Genomic DNA, 22,049 nt, shown 5'->3' with positions numbered 1-22,049 from the left:
TCACACGGGTATTATACTAATTAAATTAATAATACTCTCAAAATAACTTGCTAAAATAAAGTAAATCACACCCTCAAAGTATAAATAAATAAAGAAAGAAAATAAAACATCAATTTGAGAAGTAATGCCCGAAAAAACCTTTCCACCTTTTCAACACTCGCCCATGCATGTACTAGTTATACATTAAATTTATTCGTTAAATTACATGCATGATATTACACGTAAAGAAAAATAGTGGTTAATCCACATTGATTATTTGTTAAATCATGACCATAACATTATACTTCGTATGTCAAAAGTAGAGCTGTCAAAATGGTTATACGGATAGGGTCAGGTCACCTCGTGTCTCGAGTCATGATCAGGTCGGGTCGTGTCGGATCACTTTGTCACTGGGTTCAGGTGGGGTTACTTTTCGGTCAGGTCATGTTGGTTTATTTTTTCATTTCGGATACAGGTCGGGTCGAGTCATGTTTAGATCGTGGTCAATTTTGGGTTCTGGTCTTTTATAGTCGGGTTTTAGACGATGTTGTAGCAGGTAATTCCGGGCTTGGGTCAAGTTTAGACCGGATAATTATCGGGTTGATCAAAATTCATGGCGGGTTCATTCCCAGACATTGGTCAAGATCTGGTCCGATAACTATCGAATCTGGTCAAGGCACCTATGATTATTTTTTTCTTATATTTTATAAATTGGTGTTCAATTTATTTCAAATTTGAGTTTTATTCAAACCAGGTTATCACGTGTTCTTGTCAAGTCAATACATATACAAAGTTAATATGGATTTCGAGTCAATAACTGATTTGGTCATCTTTAAATATTCAAGTGTAAAATATTTACTCCACAGGTTGGGTAACTAACAGGATATATCGGGTAATAATCGGGTTAAGATCATTGCCGGGTTGGGTGTCGAATCGGGTTCGATCATTGTCCGGTCGCGTCAGTTCGGTAATCGATCATCTTTCAGTCGAGTGTCTACTTCGCGTCATACAACGTCGGGTTAAAATCGGTTAGTTTTGTCGGGTCGGATACAAGGCGGCTTACGGCTTACCCGTGTTTATCAAAATTTCGAATCATGATCGATTACGGATTCAGACGATTAAGGTTGAATTTTTAGTCCGGGTCAGAAGTAAAATGGAACTGAGGGTAGTTAGTTACTCGAACCGCTCAAACTTTAAAACCTTTAAACCCTAAGCAAACAAAAAAAAAAAGAAAAGAAAAACATGAAACGAAAGAAAGAGAGGGAGAAACAACACCAAATTTCATAAATTTCTTGATTCCCAAGCTTCTAACACAGAAAAAGCTACACTAATTTCCTTACTTCATCCGAAATAATTATCGTCTCACTCAACTCACTATTTCCCCTAAATTTCTTCAAAAAATGAGGAAAATCAAGCTAATTGGTTTCGCCTCTAAGTCTCTAACCCGCATTTTCAATGTAAGTAATCAATTGCAACCAGATTTTATGTTTCTAATTTTATTTTTATGATTTAATTTGATGCTCATTTCTGTAAATTGATAATCTGCAGTCGCGTGGGTTTCATTGCAATTCTATTGAAGGAAATCAACAAGCATTATTTTTAGCTCACATTACAAGTGTATTATCATTCCTCTACTTCTTAATTTATGTTTTAATTATAACTTTCAGCTTGTAATTGATCGAAAATATGTTATAATTATCTATATTACTACGGGGTATGATTGATTAATCATTATTTGTAATACTGTTTATTTTCAGGATTTGGCAGCTATAGATATGTTGCTGGGATAAATGGGAACCCATTTGGTGAAGCAGTATTTTCAGTTCCATTAGCAAAGCGCTATTTTCATGCTACAGGTTCAGATTTTTCAATGAAAGTGTTTGGTGTTACTGGGTATTTTGAGTAATTTGAAATTGATTGTTTGGGTTGATTATGTTTAATCTAGGGCCGTTGCGCTCGAGTGAACGGAATTACTATGAACTTTTGGGGGTGGCGAAAGATGCCAGTCGTGATGAGATTAGAAACTCTTTCCATGAGGTGAGGGTTGCTGTGTTGATTTCTTGTTAGAGATTTGGATGATGTTTATAGTGAATTATGATGTTTTGGTTGCATTTGATGAGTTTGCTGTATTGTTATCAATCAATAGCTCACTTTACGGAATTGACGAGTGAGAGAGAGAGAGTAAATTGTGGAGCTAGCAACAAGAATTAACACGATTTTGAAAAGAGAGTTTCTAACATCTATCTATTTTTTACAAAGTATTGAAATGAAGCATATATAATGGAAGTGTTTGGTTAGACATATATAATGGAAGTGTTTGGTTAGATACTAGGACATGTTAGTCATGATATTTAGCAGTAAGCTAGTAATAAATAAGTTAAAAAAATGTAAATATAGTAGTTATTTTCTAGTTCATGGAGACTAGGTTGTGCCTCTCTCAAGTTTTGTTGTATTGTAATTTATCAATAGCTCAATTTACGGAATTGATGAGAGAGAGTAGGTCTGGCTTTCTAGGAAATGCTATCTCTGCAATATATGGAATTGTGGAGCTAGCAACAAGAATTTAGACGATTGTGAAAAGAGAGTTTCTAACATCTATCTATTTGTTACAGAGTATTGAAATGAAGCATATATAATGGAAGTGTTTCGTTAAATACTTGAACGTGTTTAGTCATGAGATTTAGCATAAGCTAGTACGTAGTAATAAATAAGTTCAAAAATGTAAAATATAGTCCTTTTCTATTTCATGGAAAAGGTTGTGCCTCTCTCAGGGCTTATCATCTTGAATTGGAAAATGTTTGAAGCTAATGTTTTGAACTTTTGTCGGACCTGTGAGAATGTGAGAGTAGAGTGTATTTACTTCAGTGGAAAAAGTAGTTTATGTTTAGGATGATTGGTGAAAGTTAGTGGAAAAAGTAGTAATGTTTAGGATGATTGGCTAAAGTTAGTGGAAAAAGTAGTTTATGTTTAGGATGACTGGCGAAAGTTCTGTATACGTGGAGCTTAGAGTTAAGACTTAAGAGTGCAATTTGTTTACTCAAAATATAAAAGTCAAGTAACAGCTTTATTTGTGAGACTTATCAGATGATTCAGCCTTGTCATATAGAAGCCATTGACATGAGAACTTATAGAAAACATATCCGTTAATTTTCTGCTCCACATGATCAAATTTTTATAGATACTAGGGGTTCCACACTTCCACTTGATTTTTCTAATTTCCATCTCCTTCAGATCCCTTTCGTCCTGAAGAGTTCTTTTCTTATTTAATTTTTTTAATTTTTGATATCTCTCACAAATCTGCAGTTGGCGAAGAAGTATCATCCAGATACGAATAAGAATAATCCTTCTGCGAAGAGGAAGTTTCAAGAGATAAGAGATGCTTATGAGGTCTCAATCTTCACTGGTTAATTTGCGTGTTACGCCTAATGGATTTCTCTAAACTAATGGTCTTTCTTCTTCAATGTTGGTGGCATGCTTGTAGACTCTGAGAGACTCTGAGAAAAGAGCGCAGTATGACATGGTAATTATCAAGTACAAATATTAGCAATTTCACTTGATCCTTTGTCAAATTTACTTTAATTTGTCATTGTGATATATCCATTATCTTGGCAGTCTCTATGTTAAATTTTGGTAGATGTTATAGTAATCATTATTCAAATATATGTATTTCATGACCAACATTGTCTATTTTTTTTTCTCTTAAGAGCCTAAATTTAGGTTCGGGCTATGCAAGGCAAGATTCTGGCAGCAGGGGTTCAGAGAATGTACATTATGATTTTGATGCTGAGGCGTTTAGACGTGCTTATAAAACCAACTTCTCAACCTCATTCCATAAAATATTTTCTGAGGTATTGCTAGTGTTATTTCTTAAACCTGCTTTAGCTATACGGAAATCATATGTGCTATTTTATGCCTGGAATCTCAGTTATGGGCACCTGTTGTGACTGTTGTCTTCGTCTTCCTCTGCTCAAACCTTGTTCAAGGATTATTGATTACTGATAGAGTGATTTATCGTTTCTCTTTTGCAGATATTTGAAGATGAAAAGGAAAATTTTGCAGCTGATATTCAGGTTCAATGTCTAGAAAATAATTTCTAATTTCCTCCGCACTACAAAATTTCTGACCTTGTTTTGAACTTTTCAGCTTGAGCTCTCGCTTTCTTTTTCCGAGGCAGCAAAAGGTTGCACAAAGGACCTGTCTTTTAATGCACACCTCCCCTGTGATTCCTGCCGTGAGTAAAGCACCTTAATTGTTCTTTTGACACTAAATGCACTTTCCCCCCCCCCCTTTTTTTATAATTTCTTATACCTTATCTAAATCCAAAAACCCTGAGGCCTTGTGTTTGGAGAAGGAAGTTTTGGAAGAGGGAATTCTGTGTACTTAGCATTTGGCGTATTTCTGTTTACTTTGAGTGGTGGAAGCAGTTGTTGATGTTATGTCTTGTATTTTATATTCTTTTACTTATTATCTGTTATGAGGAAAGCCGAGTCAGGATCTTGACAGGACTTAGAAATTGAATTTGATAGTTGTATAGACTCTAGCTTGTGCCTTTTTCTCAATGAAGAATTTGGAGCTTCCTATTACCCGATTTGACTGATAATACTTCTGCTGTCAGCCTGTCACTACTACATACTAGATTTGTTTTATTAATTTAACTATTGTGTACACAAATATTTGAGAATCTTCTTTTTTCCATCTTACTAAAGTTGATATATTTTCATGTTTGGCTTGTGATTTAGATGGGCGTGGCTATCCTATTGATGCAAAGGCTAGAATTTGTCCAACATGTGGTGGGATTGGGAGGGTAAGTTCAACTGGATTATATGACCCTTTCTTATTCTTCTTATGATGATCCATTTCTCTACCGTGTTTTGGCTTAGTGTTTCTATTATGTGCTGATTAAATAAAATCTGTTGAGCAGGTAACTATTCCTCCATTTTCGACCACCTGCAGCTCATGTAAGGGATCAGGAAGAGTTATTACTGTAAGTAGTAAAATAATTATATCCCAGATTAAAACGAATATATGCTTCTTAACATTTGAGTACCTCACGTTATACATTTATTGTTTTGCAGGAAAAATGTGGCTCCTGCAAAGGACATGGGGTGCTTGAAGGTGTTAAGGAAGTTAGAGTTACGATACCGGCTGGTTAGTGCTTAGTAGTGTAAACTTCTTGTGTACCTTCTTTTTCAGTTAATCTTTACAAACAGAATGGAGAGACTCCTTACCAGCAATCCAGCATACATAATGTAAAAGAGTAATAGTTATTGGTCCTTTTGTGTTGAGAAGATTTTAGCTCTACATTTAGTTTCCAGCTTCTAAAATGAAGCACAAATTTTGGCTAGACCTCATTGAACAAAAAAAAAAAAGCTTGAAGCCTAGGAGTATCTGCCATTCTGGTATGCTTGGTTATGAGTTAAGAAACTATGATGATTGTCCTAGAAACCGCTATTATTGAATTTTATAATGCATACTTGGAACCGCTAGTATATGAACATACCATTAATCTCCCAATAACATAAAAAACTCGTTAACAGATGAACTTTACTTATGAATTCCTTCCATGTCTTTCGTCTAATGCTTGTGAGTATTGTTTTTTTAAGTTTGTTAGAACTTTGGTCTGCAACTCTCTGCATCATTTGAATCTCATATTATGTTAATGTTAATAAGAACTTTCTTTGTTTTTCTTGGGGGGGGGGGGGGGGGGGGGGGGATAGTTTAGTATTTTGGCTTAAACTAGGTTACTTTATTTTCTTGTATGCTTATTTGTTGCCAATGTTCTAGTTTGAAACTCTATGCCTGAAAGTCTGAAACTACTGGTTTTTGTATGCCCTGGTTTGTTTAATTGCCTAGGTGTGGAATCTGGTGACACTATCACTATCCCTAAAGGTGGTAACTCTGGGGGACAAGGAGCGACATCTGGAAATGTGTACATAAGATTAGAGGTATTTTTTTTACTATTCAGCAGTCTTAGTTTTGTGAAAAGGCAGGTGTACTGTATTCACACTAATGTTTGATACTCCTTCCATCTCTATGTGATAGACCGCATTTGATTGCGGTCATTTTTATGGTATTTTGTAAAGTACCACAAATTTTCTTCACTGTAAATTTTTACATCTCCTTCATGCCAAATGTGTATTTCTTTGTTATAGGTGTAAGGTATCGTTAAGCATAATACGGGTAAGTTCAAATTTTCAATTCGTTAAATTTAGAAAGTGGCTTATTGGTTCGGGGATTGCCTAAAATTACCTTTTATAGCAAGGAAATAAGGTTTTATAGTTTGTTTGTGTTATTAGGGGCTTCATGCTGTGCTTCCTTATCTCGTTTTTTCTTGTTCTTTTTCTCCCTTTGGAGGGGGGGAGGAGAGTTCTTTTAGGAGAAGAAGACACTTAGTGTGATGGGAAGCAGAAATTTGTTTCTTCTACACCTGCGTCTTCTGCATGAATTGTGATTGATGCTAATAGTTCATTTCCATATATATTCTTACCCACTTTTATTGGTAGTTTTGGAGCGATTTCTCTGTGTTTTTTAATGGATGATTGGTGCTGTTATATGAATTAATTTCATATGGGAATTTTTTCACACAGCATTGTGAGGTCTGATTTTTTTTCTACCTTTCTTTCTTTATTAGGCTCTATTCTCGTCACTGAGTTTTCACTTACATTGGGAAAATTAAGTTTAAGACCAAAAAGTTCTAGTTCAGGCAGTGTTCAGCTCAGAGCCAATAAGGGCTACCTGAGCTCAATTCTCAACTGCGACGATTTCTAGTAAGTTCAGATGCGTTAAGTTCAAAAATCCAGGCCAATAAGTTCTGATAAATTAAGTTAAGGCTCATATGTTCAATATGTTAAGTTTAGATAAGTGGAAACCAAGTGAAGAGAGCACACCCTAACTAATGTGATATTCCGGTTCACTAATAGGTTGACATATTTTGTTACAATCAACCTTTTAAGTAACGCCTTATGCTTTAGAGTGTTATATCAGTCTGAGCTGTTTCTGTCACCCAAGTCATTTGAAGATTGATAAAAGCTGAAAAAGTCCTCTTCATCAAAGAATATTCCCTTTGATAGGCAGAAGTTTTGTTTTAATTAGTATGCAGTAGTTGCATTCAGTGTGGCGAATGATAAGATTGATTGCATTAGTGCTTCTGGGTAGTACATTGAATGTGATTTGTTCAGCATTGGAAGCTCCATGTTAAGAGTATGTAGCTGTTTATAGACCATCAATTCAAGTATCCAATATTATGCCTCCCTGACATTTATACTCGTTTAGTTGTAGTTTTTTTTGCTTCCTTGACACTTACTTCCCCATTGCTCTCATCTGTAGGTGGCTGATGATCCTACTTTTAGTAGAATTGGTGCAGATCTTTATGTGGATGCTAATATAAGCTTTATACAGGTATATATGATTATCGGTTTGATTCTTTCCTGCAGATATGGCTGTCAAACCCTAGATGCTAAATCTAAATGGATGTCTCTTCAAATTAAAGGAGTAAATAAATTAATATCAGGACACCCTTACATGCTTCTGTTACAGCTTCTTGGGTATATTGTTCTTTTCCGCAGTTGAATTTCTAACTGTAACCTCGTTTTGCCCAGTGGGTACTGCTGCATCATTTCTGTTTTCTCAAATTCCATCACATTGATGGGCTTATTTGGTTTTGAGGTAACAGGTTAAGGGAACATCACTTGATTTTTTGTAAATTGACAAGAAGTGTCTCATGTGAATACCCAGAGTAACTCCTATAGTCCTTTCCACTTGAAATGTGTGTTTTTCTTCATCAATACGACAATACCCATCACCTGGCACATGGGTAGTACTGGAAGTTGTGAAGAAATATACATGTTTGCAACATTGCAAGTGGGGATGCAGTCATGCAGTACCTTGGACAATAATTTTTGCTATGATCCTTTTTTTTTCTTAAATTGAACCATCAGTTTTTTTTCTTGGAAAGAAAAGTTTAATTTATAACACAACACTTATCCAACTAAATTGTAAGACAAGTATTTTCTATCACTGTTGCATTTATAGTATTTGGGATATTTTATTTTAGATGAACTGAACATACAGTGACATTTCCTCAAATTTTCATTACTTTATAATTACTTCATGGTTCAATTTGAGTATTTGAGTTCCTTCAACTTATTGTTCTCTGGTAAATAGAGTCTGGATTATAAGACGTGGTTAGTTACACATTGGTTTCTGGAAAATGTCAATAGAAGGGGATACTTTCTGACTGTTTTATTCTTGCAGGCTATACTTGGTGGTAAGGTTGAGGTACCAACGCTGACAGGAAAAATTTCATTGGATGTGAGATTCTATCACATTGCAACTCTTCTAACTATTTGTGTTGCCGTCATTTTCACCCTTTTGCCTTCCCTTCCCTTTCATGTGCTTCCTTGCTAATCGTTATCTCATTTCTGAATTTTAATGGCGCACCTTCAAATTATAATTTAGTGGTAATTGATATTTGGAAAGCTCTGCCCTGTCTTGCTTCACAATATTCAAAAGAATCTTATCCATTTCTCAATCATCCAGTTATAGTTAGGGCCGATGCAAATTACAAATTGTTCTTTTGCTTATAAGGATATTGTGCTATCATCTGTGCATGAGCAGTGACACATGTTCTCTATTACGATTTTTCTGGGTTGATGTGTTTGCTGCTCTTTGTCCTATCCTTGTAGCCTCAATTAAGCGTTTCTGTATGTAATATATATGATTGAATTCCATTATGTTCAAATTGGCACGCTGTATATATGTCATAAAAAGTGATGGAAGCTGGTTAAATTCGGATCAGATCTCATTGTTAGGTTAATCGATTTGGACTCTCACCTAGTCTGAATCTGATATTCAACACCGACTTTGCTTCCTCCTAATATAATTTGAATCAGATTTCATGAACTCTGACCCAACTGAAAAATCAAACCTAACATCTCCCAATAATCTACCAGAACAATAAACCAAACCTAAAAACTTAACCATAATTTATGATCTGGAAGGTATTACGCTGCAAACAATTTGTCCAAAGAAAACCTGAAAAGAAAAATCAAGAAAATAAAACTCTTTGGAAGAATAAATGAAAATTAGATACAACATATATACAAGAACAAAGTTCTTAATCTACAAGGATGAGTTTACCTGGCTGGGGGCATCGAGGGTCAGTTATGGAAGGGATGGTTGTTACTTCTTAGGGGGAATACAATCAATACATAGTCTTCATTCTTCTTGTTGTAGGTTGAGTTACACGTGTTGCCTCCTAAAAACTCTGAGAAATGAGATTTGGTTGAGAGTGAAGGTATGCTTGCGTATTAGAGAAAAAGAGAGGAGTTAGGAAAAGGAGGGAGAAAGTCAGCAGCTGTAAGGTAAGGGGCTAAGTCTTAAATGGGAAAACTGGAAAAAAAGAGCTGGTCTCTTATGTAGCAAGGCAGACTTGAATTAGACTTTGCGCATATCCAGTCCAGGTCTTCGATTTTTTTGTTGCAAATTTGAATTGGATCTTTTTCTTTCAGGCTCTTATTTGGTTGCTGATCTTTGATATTGTCAGATTTGTCTAGGGCTCAAATTATCCTTAGTTTTCTGTATTGTTTCATTTGGATGCGTGGCACAAGGGCTCAGGTTCCTTTTGCATATTATGTCTTTTGGTTTTCAATTACAGTAAGAGACTGCACCTTCCTCTATTAACACATGTGTGCTGCCGCAAAAAGAAAAATTTAAACAGAAAGTTAGAAAATCCCTTTCTCTGGTTAGTACTTGCCACGGGTTGTCTACTGTCTTCCTGGGGTAATTTAATATATAATAATGCTAGCATCAGACCTTTACTTAATTGGTGCAGCCATCTTCCAGTTTCATAGTCCGTTTTTTTTTTTTTTTTTCCTTTCAGATACCCAAGGGAGTACAGCCAGGACAGGTTCAGGTGCTACGAGGGAAAGGTGAGTATTTTTCATACCATTCATTGCATAGCCATAATTCATTCCTGTCCAACTTCTTGGAGGAAATGTAGTGTGTAATTACATACTTGGGGGATACATGTGGCAGGATTGGCAAAGCATGGTTTTCTTGTCAGCCGGGGTGATCAACATGTTCGCTTCTGTATAAACTTTCCCACGTAAGTTTTCATATTCCTTATCTAGAATTCCTTAAATGCTTTTGTAGTGATCAACACCTCCTCCCATGTATTTAGTTAATATGGAGCTTTATTCCTATGCCTCGTTGATGATATGATTAATTGATATGGAAGTTGACCTTATACTGTCAAGGCTGCATCGGGGAGCCATATGTACATCCAACCAATATAGATTATGAATTCTCCATGTCTAAAGATCTAATGGCTTGCTTGTCTATTCTTCTCTCTGTCTTCCTTTTCTCTATTGATACTACCAGCCCGATCCATTTAATTTCAGCCCAACCCAGCCCAACCTGATAAGATTGATAATGAAGCCCGACCCAGCCCATTTAACTTAGGCCCGGCATGGCCCTAACCCGGCCCAATGAACAGGTCTAATTGATAGTATGGCGAAGAGTGGCCTTGCAGATTTCCCAATACTAGGACTGAGGAAATCAGCCTACCTTTGGATTCCAAACTAAGCTCTGTCTTAAGTTTTCTTGTGAATGAATCATTATGAGCAGGACTGTGACGCAACCTAATCATTTTTTTTTGTCCTGGAGTGTGGAAACTTTTCTGGGATATTGGCTGGTCTGAGTTTTAGTCACTTGCATTGTTGAATTTGTTAGCTTTGATTAATGCTCCTCCCGTTACCATTGTGGAATTTACATTTTTCCTGTTAGCAGCGGATCTTAATTGCTTGAGTTTTTTCTTTATTCTTTTAGGAAGGTAAATGAACGCCAAAGAGCAATACTGGAGGAGTTTGAGGAAGAGGAAATTACTCGCGAAGAAGGTTCCTCTGATGCAAGTTGGTGAGCCATCCAAATTTAAGCTTTTAATCATTGATGCTATTATGGTAACTTGGTGCAGCTTATACTTCATGTATACAACCATAGTAAATATGTAGTTGCATGAGAGGCTACTGTTAGGTTGTCCCGCTTATTACTATAATACCATTATTAATATTCTGATACTTTACCAATTTCTTCAACCATAAACTTTCTTGACTTCTTATTTACCAAGTAGCAGATTTTTGTTGTATATCGAATTACGGGTCGATTAGGAAAAGCCTTGTTGTTACAGGGGTAAGTAAGGTCCCTACCATTGGGGTAATATTAGTTGGTGTTGTCCTAAATAAATGAAGTATTAGCTTTTGAAGATGCAAACCTATCGAGGTCTATGTACACAGTAATCAAAAGTTATGTACACACGATGAATGTTGTCCACGAATTATGATTACTTTGGACATATAACACCCAGCTTGTTAATTGCTGTGTTTTGGCTATCATCATGCGTTCATAATAGAAATCCAAAATTGTTGCTTGTAGACCTAATGAACAAATTATGTCAGCCTCTTGCTATATTTAGCTACCTTCAATCTGCATATTTTAGCATATAACTCCTTCCTAATCTGGGTTAGTGTAGACAACCCCATCTTCCTGCTGCTTTTGAGATGTTCTATATCCTTTAATGAAACTCATTTCCATTGCTATATGCCATTGCGTGTGAGCAGATAAAAGATGGCGGGCTTCAGGCCAGGCCCATGTGATTGTGCATCGTGGCGGGCCGAGATGAAAAGTTCAAAATAGGACCAGGCCCACGGGATGTTGTGTCGGGCCGGGCCGTCGTGCATAAGCCTAATTTTACTAAATTTAGCGTGTTTGTCGTGCCGTGCTTTTTCCAAAAAATGCAGCCCAGGCCCGGCTCACGGCTTCATGCTCGTGCCGGACCGTGCTTTTTTCGTGCCAGGATCAGGAGGCCCGGCCCGGCCCACAACCATCTTTATCTGAGCTGCTCTGACAAAATGAGGCCTCAAAGTTATCTTCTAGTTTTCTAGGTGCTGTAATTGGGCAGAATCAATCATACAGTCTCTCTCCAATGTTAACTTTATAAATGCTGTTCTGATATTTAAATATTAATGTTGGAAATGAAAAACAGGCTTCATCAGCAGCTATCTACTGGTTGAACTTTCAGGTGGCAGCAAATTCTTGAACATGGAAATAGGCCAAAACTTATGCTCGAGCTTTCGGTGCTCCTGTTGATTCTACTACTCATGAAGAAACTCTTGCTTTGAGGCTAGGTTGTGGACATTCCTCCGCGCCAAATATTTATCTGATCACTGTCTTTACAACGTCAACCAGGAATTTAAACTAGAGGTACACCATTACTCTTCTGCTCTGACTAAGTCTACTCTGCAATTGTGGATACAAAAAACAGTTACTGTATAGAAATTTTGACATTCTTTTGAAAGAAATAAGAAATATAACTACAAATATACTCTTAGTTCATCTTCACTGAATTACTGGCAATTGCTGGTGATACGGTAAAGAGTATTTCTAGCATACAGGAAACTCTGTTATACAGTTGTTGTATGTGTTTAGTGTTGAAGAAGCGAACGTGACAGTAGTCATGAAAGAAATCCATTTTGTTTCAAGTGTAGTAATGGATTCAGCATTTTGTAAACATAAACCTCTGAAATTGGTGAAGCTATAGATTCGAGTGTTGCCTGTGTGGCTGCGTTAATGATTTGTTCTTTTATCTCTTGTTATATGTCAAGTTGCTTTGTTCTTTCAGTCACAATGTATAATGAGTCGGGATGGGCTGGGTTTTGGCCGAGCCTGAATGGGTCCATCCGGCCCATGCCAAGCCCTCTTGTAACGGGTTAGGCTGAAAACTTCAAAAGTGGTCCAAGCCCTTGTACCATGAGGGGTTGTCATGTCTATGCCTAACTTTGCTAATTTAGCACGTTTTGTAGTGTCGTGTTGTGCCGTGCTTTTATTCGAAAATAATGTGGCCCAAGTCCGGCCCACTGTCCACGACTATGTGTCCGTGTCGGGCCGTGTTATTTCCGTGCCCTTGCCGGCCAACAACCATCTTTACACGGAAAGGTCTTGTTCATGGATAATAGAGATCCTTATGATGATTAAAGAGTTTCTTTGGATCACACAAAGATAATATATGACAAACCCTAAACCCGTATGAATCTAGATTAACTTCCTAATTACTGATATACTAAAAGAAAAATCTAGGAAAAACCCAAGAATAAGTTGGGAATGACCCTAAAATTTGGAAACAATTTAAAAAGAAAATAAGGGAAAAATGAGAATGAAAGAAATCAAACTATTTTCGGCCTCAACAGCCAATAAAACTTTAACCGTAGAAGATGAGGGAGCTGAGAGAGAAAGGAGAGGGAAATAAAAGAAAGAGCGGGGTTGTCCTTCTTCACTCTTACTGACGAAGTAACGATGTAATAGCTGAAACGAAGGAAGTATTGTGTGTTGGTTTTCATAATAATGAAAATATTATTTGCAACTTTTGGCTTTTTAAAAGGTACGGATTAATTTTCAACTATAAAATCATGATTTTGAGATTGTTGCATAGTTCTCAAATTAACTAGGGGCTTACTATTTACCGCCCCATTCATTTACCCATATACCCTTATTTATTTACCCTCCCTCATTCAACATTTACTCATATACCCACCCCAAATCTAACCACCACCGCCGACCACCACCTCTTGCCACTATTGCTGGCCACTACTATCACGTCGTAGGCGACAAAATGGCCGAGTCTTCACAATAGTTTTTTTTTGTCCAGATTTTTGTTTAGAACCTTATGCATTTTTAGCCTGTATCATGGTACAAGCTTATGAATTTTAAGCTTGTATCATGGTACAGACTTATGAGTTTTTAATTTCGACCATAGTATTGACTTTTGCAGTTTAAGCTCGTACCATGGAAGGAGCTTAAAATTCATAAGTATATACCATGATACAAGCTAAATAAGGGAAAATAGTGGGGCGATTTTAAGTAATATGAGGCTGCTTTTTAATAATTTTAATTTTAAGTCATAATTATTGGAATTGTGGGATAATGCTGAAATTAACTATAGTAATGAATTTGGGACCCACTAGTATTAATTGTTATTAAGGAGTATAATTTTGGTAGTCACTTGTCATTAGGTGGAAGTTGTTGGTCTTATGATTACGACTCTTCATAATTTTGGGTTTTAAATATGACCTCTTTTTATGGAGAAATAGACCACATCTCTATTCACGTACATAACCATAAACATGACCCAAGAAATTATACACGATCAAACTTCCAAATCCAATGGCCTTTCTCTCAAATCCAGATTCATGTACGCCGCCCACTCATTCATCACCGCCTTCGCCTACCACCGTGATGGCACTGTCAACCGCCGCCTCGTTAACCTCGCCGATATTCGGTCCGCCGCTTCTTCCACCCCTATAGGTGGCGTCACCTCTTTTGATCATACCATTGGCATTGACCCTTTAAACAAACTCTGGTTTCGAATCTTTTTTCCCGCCAATTCCCCTTCCTCTCACTCTCTCCCTGTTATCATCTACTTTCACGGTGGCGGGTTTGTTTCCTTCTCCCCCGCCACCTACGCTTACGATACATTCTGCCGGAAAGTTTCCGGAGATGTCGGCGCTGTTGTTATCTCGGTTAACTACCGCCTTGCGCCGGAGCATAAATGGCCGGCGCAGTACGATGATGGTTTTGACGTCTTGAAGTTCCTTGACGACGATGAGATGAGAGCGAAAATTGAGTGTTTTCCGGCGAACGCTGATCTCGGACGGTGCTTCCTTGCCGGAGATAGTGCCGGGGCGAATTTGGCTCACCATGTGGCGGTTCGGGTGGGTGGGGCCCGATTTAAAACGGTTAGAGTTCGCGGGTTAATTTCAATCCAACCGTTTTATGGCGGCGAAGAGAGGACTGATTCGGAGCTCCGAACAAAGCAATGGCCGGTGTTGACTTTGAGCCAAACTGATTTCTTTTGGAAGGCTTTCTTGCCAAACGGGTCGGATCGGGATCATCCCGGGTCGAGTGTATTCGGGCCAAAATCTAAGGATGTTTCGGGTTTGGAATCGTTCCCGCCAACACTCGTTGTTGTTGGCGGGTTGGATTTGTTGCGAGATTGGGGAATGAGGTATTATGATGGGTTGAAAAGGTCCGGAAAGAAAGTTGAGTTGGTCCAGTATTCAAATGTGGGTCATTTCTTTTACAGTGCTCCGGAATTACCTGAATATAAATTGTTTGTATCTAAGATTGGAGAATTTGTTGAAAATCAATTACGTTTGCAAGGTTGAAATATTATTCTTGAGCGTTAGATATTTTAATTTAATTGAAGATTTATTTATTCTTCATGACATGTTAATGTTATTTTTTTATACATTGGTCATCTCTTGATCACTTTTATGTTCACGTAAAATATCAATAATATAATTCCCTTGTTTAATACTCGTATTTAATTAAAATGTTAAAATACATTTGAAGAGTGTTGCCACACTTTTTTTTTTTTGATAATCAGAGTGTTGCAACATTAATTGCAATTTTTTCGAAATATACGCACGCTTCACGTGCACCAAAATACTTGTTTTAATTTAATCGAAGATTTATTTACTCCCTCAGTATTTATTTAAAAGATAAACTTGGTGGGGCACGAGTATTAAGAAGAAGAATGGAATGAAATAAAATAATAAAGTAAGTGGGGTTGGGTAGATATTTTAATACGTAAACAAGTGGGGATCATGCCATTTTGGGGGTGGGAGGTGAGGTGGGTTTATGAAATTATTTGTTTAATTGGATGGCGGGTGCGCCATAAGGTAAATTAGATGTGTTATTTAATTAGATGGTGGGGTTGATAAGTTACTAAAAATGGCAAGTGTATCTCTTAAATAAATACGGCCGGAAAAGGCAAGTGTATCTCTTAAATAAATACAGAGGGAGTAGCTTTCATGTCATATCAATTTTGTTTTGTTTTGTATTTTTTTTATTTCTAAACTTGTTAATTTTGGTATACCTCCCCTGTTTAATTGGAAATGATTTAGGTGACTAAATTAGGAGGAGTATTTACATAAACTTTTATATGAGGCGGTCTTACACAAAAGATCACATTAGTGTCGTATAAGTTAAGCAATTGAACCAATTAATTAAACGTTTAAACCAATCAATTAAGCACTATAATCAATTAGTTAAGCAATAGAACTAATTAATTAAGCACTAGAACTAATTAGTTAAGCAATATAACCAAGTAATTAAAGTAGTCTTTTCAATAAGGTAGTCTTACACAAAAATTACCAGAATATTAATGATAGTAACAAGAAAGTGTTTATTTCTACGATAATTTATTGACTACATGCCTTATCAAAAATGTGAAAAATATAAGATATTTTTGTGACGATTATTAGATTAGTATACGAGGTTGATGTCTTATCACTAACATGACGATTATTTTTGTGAATATGCTTTGAAATACGTATTGGAAAGAAATTAGAAAATTCTCTTCAATTGTGAATAATGTCAAGATTCTAAAAGGGACTAATATTCGAGAGCAGATGACTAGATGAGTATTAGACTCTTTTAATTGTCAATTTTTCATAATTTTGTTAATTTTGAAATGAATGTATCACTAATTTTTTTTGCCAACCGAATTTTATGGAATGAAGTTCGTAGTGATTTGTTAATTTTGAAATGAATAAATCACTAATGTCGGCAGTGGGCTGTAGACACGTGATAAACGTGTCAAATATATTTGTATTATTACTTATCAATTTTTTTTAGGGAAATTTGTATTACTTATCATTATCCAACTTGATTGTAATTTTGTATTAATGTGTATGTACCATGTAGTTTGTTTGTTTTTTGGTTTTTTTTTATGGACATAGGTTTAATATTGCATTTAAAAAAGTTTACAAATAGAGACATTAAATCATTAGTATGTGGTTGAAAATTTGTGACTATGAAAGCTTGGATGTGGAACTCGCAATACCATCAACATCACCAATGTTTACGTGACCAACTTACTCAATGTCGTGAAATCGAAGGAAGTTAATTAAAACCATATCATATATGGTCCCTCCCTAATTTATTTTCTTCAAGATTCGCCATTCATTAGTAATACCCAACAAATTCAACTAGAGCGTTATAATTAGGGATGTCAATGGGGCGGGGCGGGTGCGGATGTAGGTCCCTCCATCCCAATCCCCACCTAAAATTTTCATCCCCATCCCCGCCCCATCACCCATGGCGGGTACAAAATTCATCCTCATCCCCTCCCCAACGGGTGTAAGCTAAAATCCATCCCCGCCCCACCACCAACTGGGTATCCATCCCCGCTTCATACTCGCGCTAATACCCGCCTAATTTTTCTTATTTAGCAAATATTTGCTATATATACGGAGTAATAAAAGTTAACTATAGAAGAAAATACCTTATGACTAAAGTAACATATATAATCGATAAAAATACCCGTAATAACAAAAAAATCCAAACAAAAAACTCAAAAATCTCACCTAAATTCATATTATCACCTAGACATGTAAGTAAATCCACAATCACCTCATCACCCATGGCGGGTATGAAGCGGGGCGAGCGGGGATGAGGAGGGTCGAGTGGGGATGGGGTGGGGCGGGCGGGTTCAACAAAAAATCCACACCCGCCCCACCACCCATGGCGGTACGGTTTTTATACCCATCCCCGCCCCATCACCCGCCAAACCTACCTCCATCCCCGCCTACTTGGGGCGGATGCGGGGCGGGTCTCCCACGAAACCCGCCCCACTAACATCCCTATCCAGAACTCAAATTATAGTACTGTGTTCTCCAAACGGAGAAATTGGAATTGAAAGTTGCGATTTATAATTTCGGAATTGAAATTCAATATTTGAAATGAAAAATGAAGTATGATCGAGTTCCCACACTTCCCAGGCGCTCTCTTAGAGCAACTCCAATGGTTACAAAATGGACATGGTCACAAAAAAAAGCGACCATGTGAGCAGGTAGCCCACCATTGGTACAACAATGACATAAGCAGTTGTTAAAACCCTGTCAAAAAAATATAGCTCAAATAAATAAATTATTTAAAATAAGTATTACAGGAAGCTACAAAGTATTGTAGCCCACCAATGTGATAATTTGTAATTCAATCAATTGTAGTTAGAAATGTAATGTGGCAAATTTAGCCACAACATCTTGTAACTCACCATTAAAGTTGCTCTTATTGCGTAGGAATCAAATTTTGCACAAATATTGGATATAGACGAGAAGAAAAAACATCACCTCCTTACGAAACAGACCCACATAACATGGTGTATAATAATGCATCTGGTTTCTTATGAAGTGCATTTCAATTTGCAGAGGATAACAACAACAAAATATGTGGCTCCTAGCAGTTTCACATCCAAACACGTACGGCAAAGAAATCTGAAGCCCTACATACAAAGTGTTTCTTTTTCACTTCGTTTTCCCCATTGATTGTACGTAGTGTACTTTCACTTCGTTTGAACTAATTAGCCTTCATTTTTGTATATTATAGATGTCGTTTGACTATTTATTTGAGAAAATATAATTTACCTCGCTCTCCAAACTAGTGGTGCAAAATTGTTACATGTTGATATCATTTTGTATTATTTTGTGGTAAAAGTAGGAATATTCCATCCAAACTTGATCATGCATGAATAGTGTACTTTCATTCAAGAAAAAAAAATGCCATATAAGTTGAAAATTTTGACATATATTTATTGGCTCAAAATTCTCTAATTTGTATTGAGAATTTGAGAACTTTTCAATTTTCAGGATAAGTTCTCCTCATTTTACTCATAATAAGGTTGAACTTCCTTATTTGTTGTGTTCTTTTTGAAAAATTATTTCCTAAATCGAAAACAATTTTCTCAATGATAGAAAATATTTTCCTATCAGAAGCAAAGAATGCTACATTTTTCTCCTTTTCTCCTCGATCCCGCCACCCCTCCTCGTCTTTTAAACTGTTACATTTGTTTTCCAACTTCTTTGATAATTAAGAAACCAACTCGGATTGTTCCACGCTGGTTCGGCTGGTGTCTGGTTCTGATATCACTCCCATTTCAGTGACCTGGTTGGTCTTGCAGATCCGGGATCTATTTCAGTCTCTGGCTAGGGTTTCAATTTATAAGGTGCTTCGAAATCTTATCTCGCCTGCTCATGATCTTGCGACCGCTGCTAGGAGTAGGGTGTTACTTAGGCTTCGTTTCTAGTTTTTTTGTTTTGTTGTTTCTTGCCTCTTTGTTTGTTTAGTTCTTAGTCCTCTTGTCAAAAAAAAAAAAACCAAATAAAGGAAAATAAAATTTAAGACGGGATTGTAACACCCCGACAATTCTCTCTTTTCTAAAATAACCTTTTAATATAAAACATAGAGAATTATCAAAGTATTATCGCCCGTGTGAAAACGTTACGGCTTATTCAGAATTTTGCAGCGGAAAACATAAAACTAACTTTTAGGTTCATAAATAATCTATTACATATTAGGTCCAAACCAATTAACTGAATTAAAGAAATACGGATAGTACGACAAATTTCAAATCCAAGTTAACAAATTAAATCACTTAATTAAACGAATAGAACTACAAACTCTCTAATCCCGATCCCAATGATGCATCATCTTCAAACCTGTAGATGGGCAACGCTTATTGATCCTTAGAGACTGCTCACCAAAGATGGGTCATCACAGGATCAATAAGGCATAGCCATGATCAACACACACAAACAAAGCACGTAATCAGCAAAGCTGAGTACTACATACTAAAACAACAACGATCCTAGCATGATACTATCAAACCAACAACCCTAACATGATACTAATAAATATAAGTAAGGACAGGCAAAACATAATAAATTGACGATTATACTTGACTAGACTAAGCTAGGCTTAATAACCATAATATTATTTTAGTTGAAATAGACAATGGACCGAGTTGACCATCCAGAAGTCTTCACTAAGGAAGACGAGGTACGGGCGCGACTCCGTAACCTCAGTGACCTGCGATATCGAGGAACGTTTAAATAAAAATAGGACACGGTGATCAATCCGGTCCCAGAAAAGGCCATGGGCTACCACCATGAACCCCAACTCCTGTTTGTCCGTCACTTCAGACGTGCACAGTCTAAAGCTATTGCTATTCAGTTTCACTTTACATGATTTATAAATTGAGATTCCGTTATGACTCAACCATTACAAGACAGACAATTCACATTTGTTCACAACTGTTTTTATCTTGGAATTAAGTAAGTGATCATAAAAGCATCAATCAAGACTCATTCCAACTTAACCAACCTTTCCTTTAACCATGAGCAACCCTGTATATGGGCATAAAGTTTCAACTTACTAAACAAGGTCCTCCGCCCTTATAAAGTAGTGAAAAGATAGAAAGGGAACAACAACCAATCGATCCAACCCAATCATATAGAATAATCTAGTGTTCCCAACCAACATGTTTGTATCAAACATCCATACTAACATGTTACAGTTCTTATAGTGCAAAATAAGTTCAATAAGTTTGTCCAACAGTATTAAACATGCACATTCAATATAACCAAGTTCGTCCATAATATCAACATCGCCAAGTTCAACAATAATATCAACATAACCAAGTTCAACAACAAGATTCAACATGGTTTCAACAATTAGCACACATTCCAAGCACACAGGTATGTACGTACCTTGTGTAAACAAACTGATAGGCCACTTTAACACTTTCAAAAGTCGCCTAAAGAGAATTCTCCGCCTAAAACAACCAACAAATAATCCCAATAAATTCCTAATCATTGACAACCATAAGAAAGCATTCTAAATGCATCCTAAACATATTTAGAACTTTCCCCAATATCAAAACTTAAACATTTGATTTCCTAGAATCATGATTATTGAATTAGTGATTGAAATTCGTTGAAAACTTTTGCAAACATCGTACTTTAAATTTTCAGCAATATAATTTCATTTAAAAGCTTCACCATGGTCAATCTACGTTCCTAGTATCTCAACACAACCAATTCAATGATCCATACTCAACCCATCATGATTAATAATCATAAAAACCTTGAATTTTATACTTTAAATAATCAAAAATCAATATTTCAATGTAATTAGATAATCTGAAAATTAATAACTTTATTATAAAATCCATATAATCTCAAATTTATAATTTAAATCACAAAAACTGAAAATTAATTCGTTTATAATCTCAACCCAAATCTGAAAATCATGTTCAAACCATAAAAATTATAAATTTATTATCAAGAACATAATTTAAATTAACAATTATAATTAATTAAAATAATTAGTTACTTAGGGTTTAAGAAATAACCAATTCAAGAGGGAGAGGGGAGTGCTGGCCGGCGGACAGGGTGGCGCGGCTAGGCGAGGTGGCTGCGACCGGAGGTGGCTCCCGGCACAAACAAAACACGAATGAGCCATGAACGAAAACAGGAAAAAAAAAAAAAAAAAAATGAAAATGAAATACAAAGGAGAAGGAAGACATTGGTCGGTGTGGGCCAGGAACGCGGCGGCGCAGCGACGCAGGCTGGGCGGCAACGTGGCGGCGATGACTGCCGTACGTGAACAAAAAGAGAAACAAGTAAGGAGAAGGAGGAAAACGGGAGAGGAGGAGCAGGGCAAGACAACCGAAAGAAGAGAGAGGAAGAAGGAGTTACCACGAGGGTCGACGGTGGTCGTCGGTGCAGGTGGTGGTCCGGCAGTGAGCGTGGTGCGGCGGCTGACAAGGGAGAGAAGAGGAGTTGCTGGTGTTGTGCGTGAGGTTGAAGGAGGATGGAGGGGTTTTGGTTTGCCTTGTTTCCACGTGAATTTGAAAAGAGAGAGGGAGTATTGGTTTGGGTTTAATTTTTGTTTTTGGTTTGGGCTTTTCCCAATTGGGCTAGGAGTAGGATTTAAGGTTGTTTGAATCCAAAATGATTAGGATTGTTTTCTAAATTCAATCGATCGTGTTTTCGTAATTCGAATTCGTTTTAACTTAAAATTCTAAAATCATTTTCAATTTCGTAAATCGTTGAAAATATTAAAATGTAATAAATAAGTATACGTGAATTATATATTTATTACTCAAAATTCCTAAATTCTAATTAAATATAAATAATATACGTTAAAATATATTAATAAAATTTATAAATTTACGG

General features: G+C 36.5%; 2 protein-coding genes and 1 long non-coding RNA gene across 6 annotated transcripts; 2 read left to right on the top strand and 1 right to left on the bottom strand.

The window, feature by feature from the left end:
* The first annotated feature begins 1,184 nt into the window (after positions 1 to 1,184).
* LOC110802828 (chaperone protein dnaJ 1, mitochondrial) lies at positions 1,185 to 12,604 on the top strand. Of its 4 annotated transcripts, none has more exons than XR_008928527.1 (20): positions 1,185 to 1,436; positions 1,528 to 1,594; positions 1,737 to 1,835; positions 1,925 to 2,016; positions 3,283 to 3,366; positions 3,461 to 3,499; positions 3,684 to 3,827; positions 4,008 to 4,049; positions 4,123 to 4,210; positions 4,719 to 4,783; positions 4,901 to 4,963; positions 5,055 to 5,127; positions 5,833 to 5,924; positions 7,306 to 7,377; positions 8,233 to 8,289; positions 9,860 to 9,908; positions 10,015 to 10,084; positions 10,807 to 10,893; positions 11,595 to 11,918; positions 12,056 to 12,604. XR_008928527.1 is itself a non-coding variant. In XM_022008362.2 (19 exons), the coding sequence occupies exons 1-19, from the start codon at positions 1,380 to 1,382 to the stop codon at positions 12,045 to 12,047; spliced, it is 1,368 nt and encodes a 455-aa protein (XP_021864054.1). In that variant the 5' UTR covers positions 1,185 to 1,379; the 3' UTR covers positions 12,048 to 12,604. The 4 variants fall into 4 exon arrangements, 2 of the variants coding, with proteins under 2 accessions (XP_021864054.1, XP_021864009.1); XR_002537360.2 differs by having other exon boundaries at positions 12,020 to 12,604; XM_022008362.2 differs by lacking the exon at positions 11,595 to 11,918 and having other exon boundaries at positions 12,020 to 12,604.
* Positions 12,605 to 14,109: 1,505 nt separating this feature from the next.
* Positions 14,110 to 15,393, top strand: LOC110784342 (probable carboxylesterase 18). Its single transcript, XM_021988819.2, has one exon. It carries the CDS (start codon positions 14,154 to 14,156, stop codon positions 15,192 to 15,194), a length of 1,041 nt encoding a protein of 346 aa, XP_021844511.2. The 5' UTR covers positions 14,110 to 14,153; the 3' UTR covers positions 15,195 to 15,393.
* A 3,941-nt stretch (positions 15,394 to 19,334) lies between these two features.
* Positions 19,335 to 22,041, bottom strand: LOC130468121 (uncharacterized). Its single transcript, XR_008928526.1, has 5 exons — positions 21,570 to 22,041; positions 21,396 to 21,464; positions 21,224 to 21,301; positions 20,580 to 20,644; positions 19,335 to 19,563 (listed from the first exon to the last, which is right to left on the bottom strand). It is a non-coding gene; the product is annotated as an uncharacterized lncRNA (long non-coding RNA).
* Positions 22,042 to 22,049: the final 8 nt, after the last annotated feature.

The sequence above is a fragment of the Spinacia oleracea genome, chromosome 2 (genome assembly GCF_020520425.1).
Source record: "Spinacia oleracea cultivar Varoflay chromosome 2, BTI_SOV_V1, whole genome shotgun sequence".
Taxonomy (NCBI): domain Eukaryota; kingdom Viridiplantae; phylum Streptophyta; class Magnoliopsida; order Caryophyllales; family Amaranthaceae; genus Spinacia; species Spinacia oleracea.
The sequence above is the reverse complement of the archived record's forward strand: the minus strand, read 5'-3'. Positions and strand labels throughout refer to the sequence as shown.

Bases quoted from the DNA above. Each gene is read 5' to 3' on its own strand.
- LOC110802828 (XM_022008317.2), top strand. From the start codon at position 1,380: ATGAGGAAAATCAAGCTAATTGGTTTCGCCTCTAAGTCTCTAACCCGC. The intron at 7,378-8,232 runs GTATATATGATT...TTATTCTTGCAG, and splicing joins CTAATATAAGCTTTATACAG to GCTATACTTGGTGGTAAGGT. The intron at 9,909-10,014 runs GTGAGTATTTTT...TACATGTGGCAG, and splicing joins TCAGGTGCTACGAGGGAAAG to GATTGGCAAAGCATGGTTTT.
- LOC110784342 (XM_021988819.2), top strand. From the start codon at position 14,154: ATGACCCAAGAAATTATACACGATCAAACTTCCAAATCCAATGGCCTT.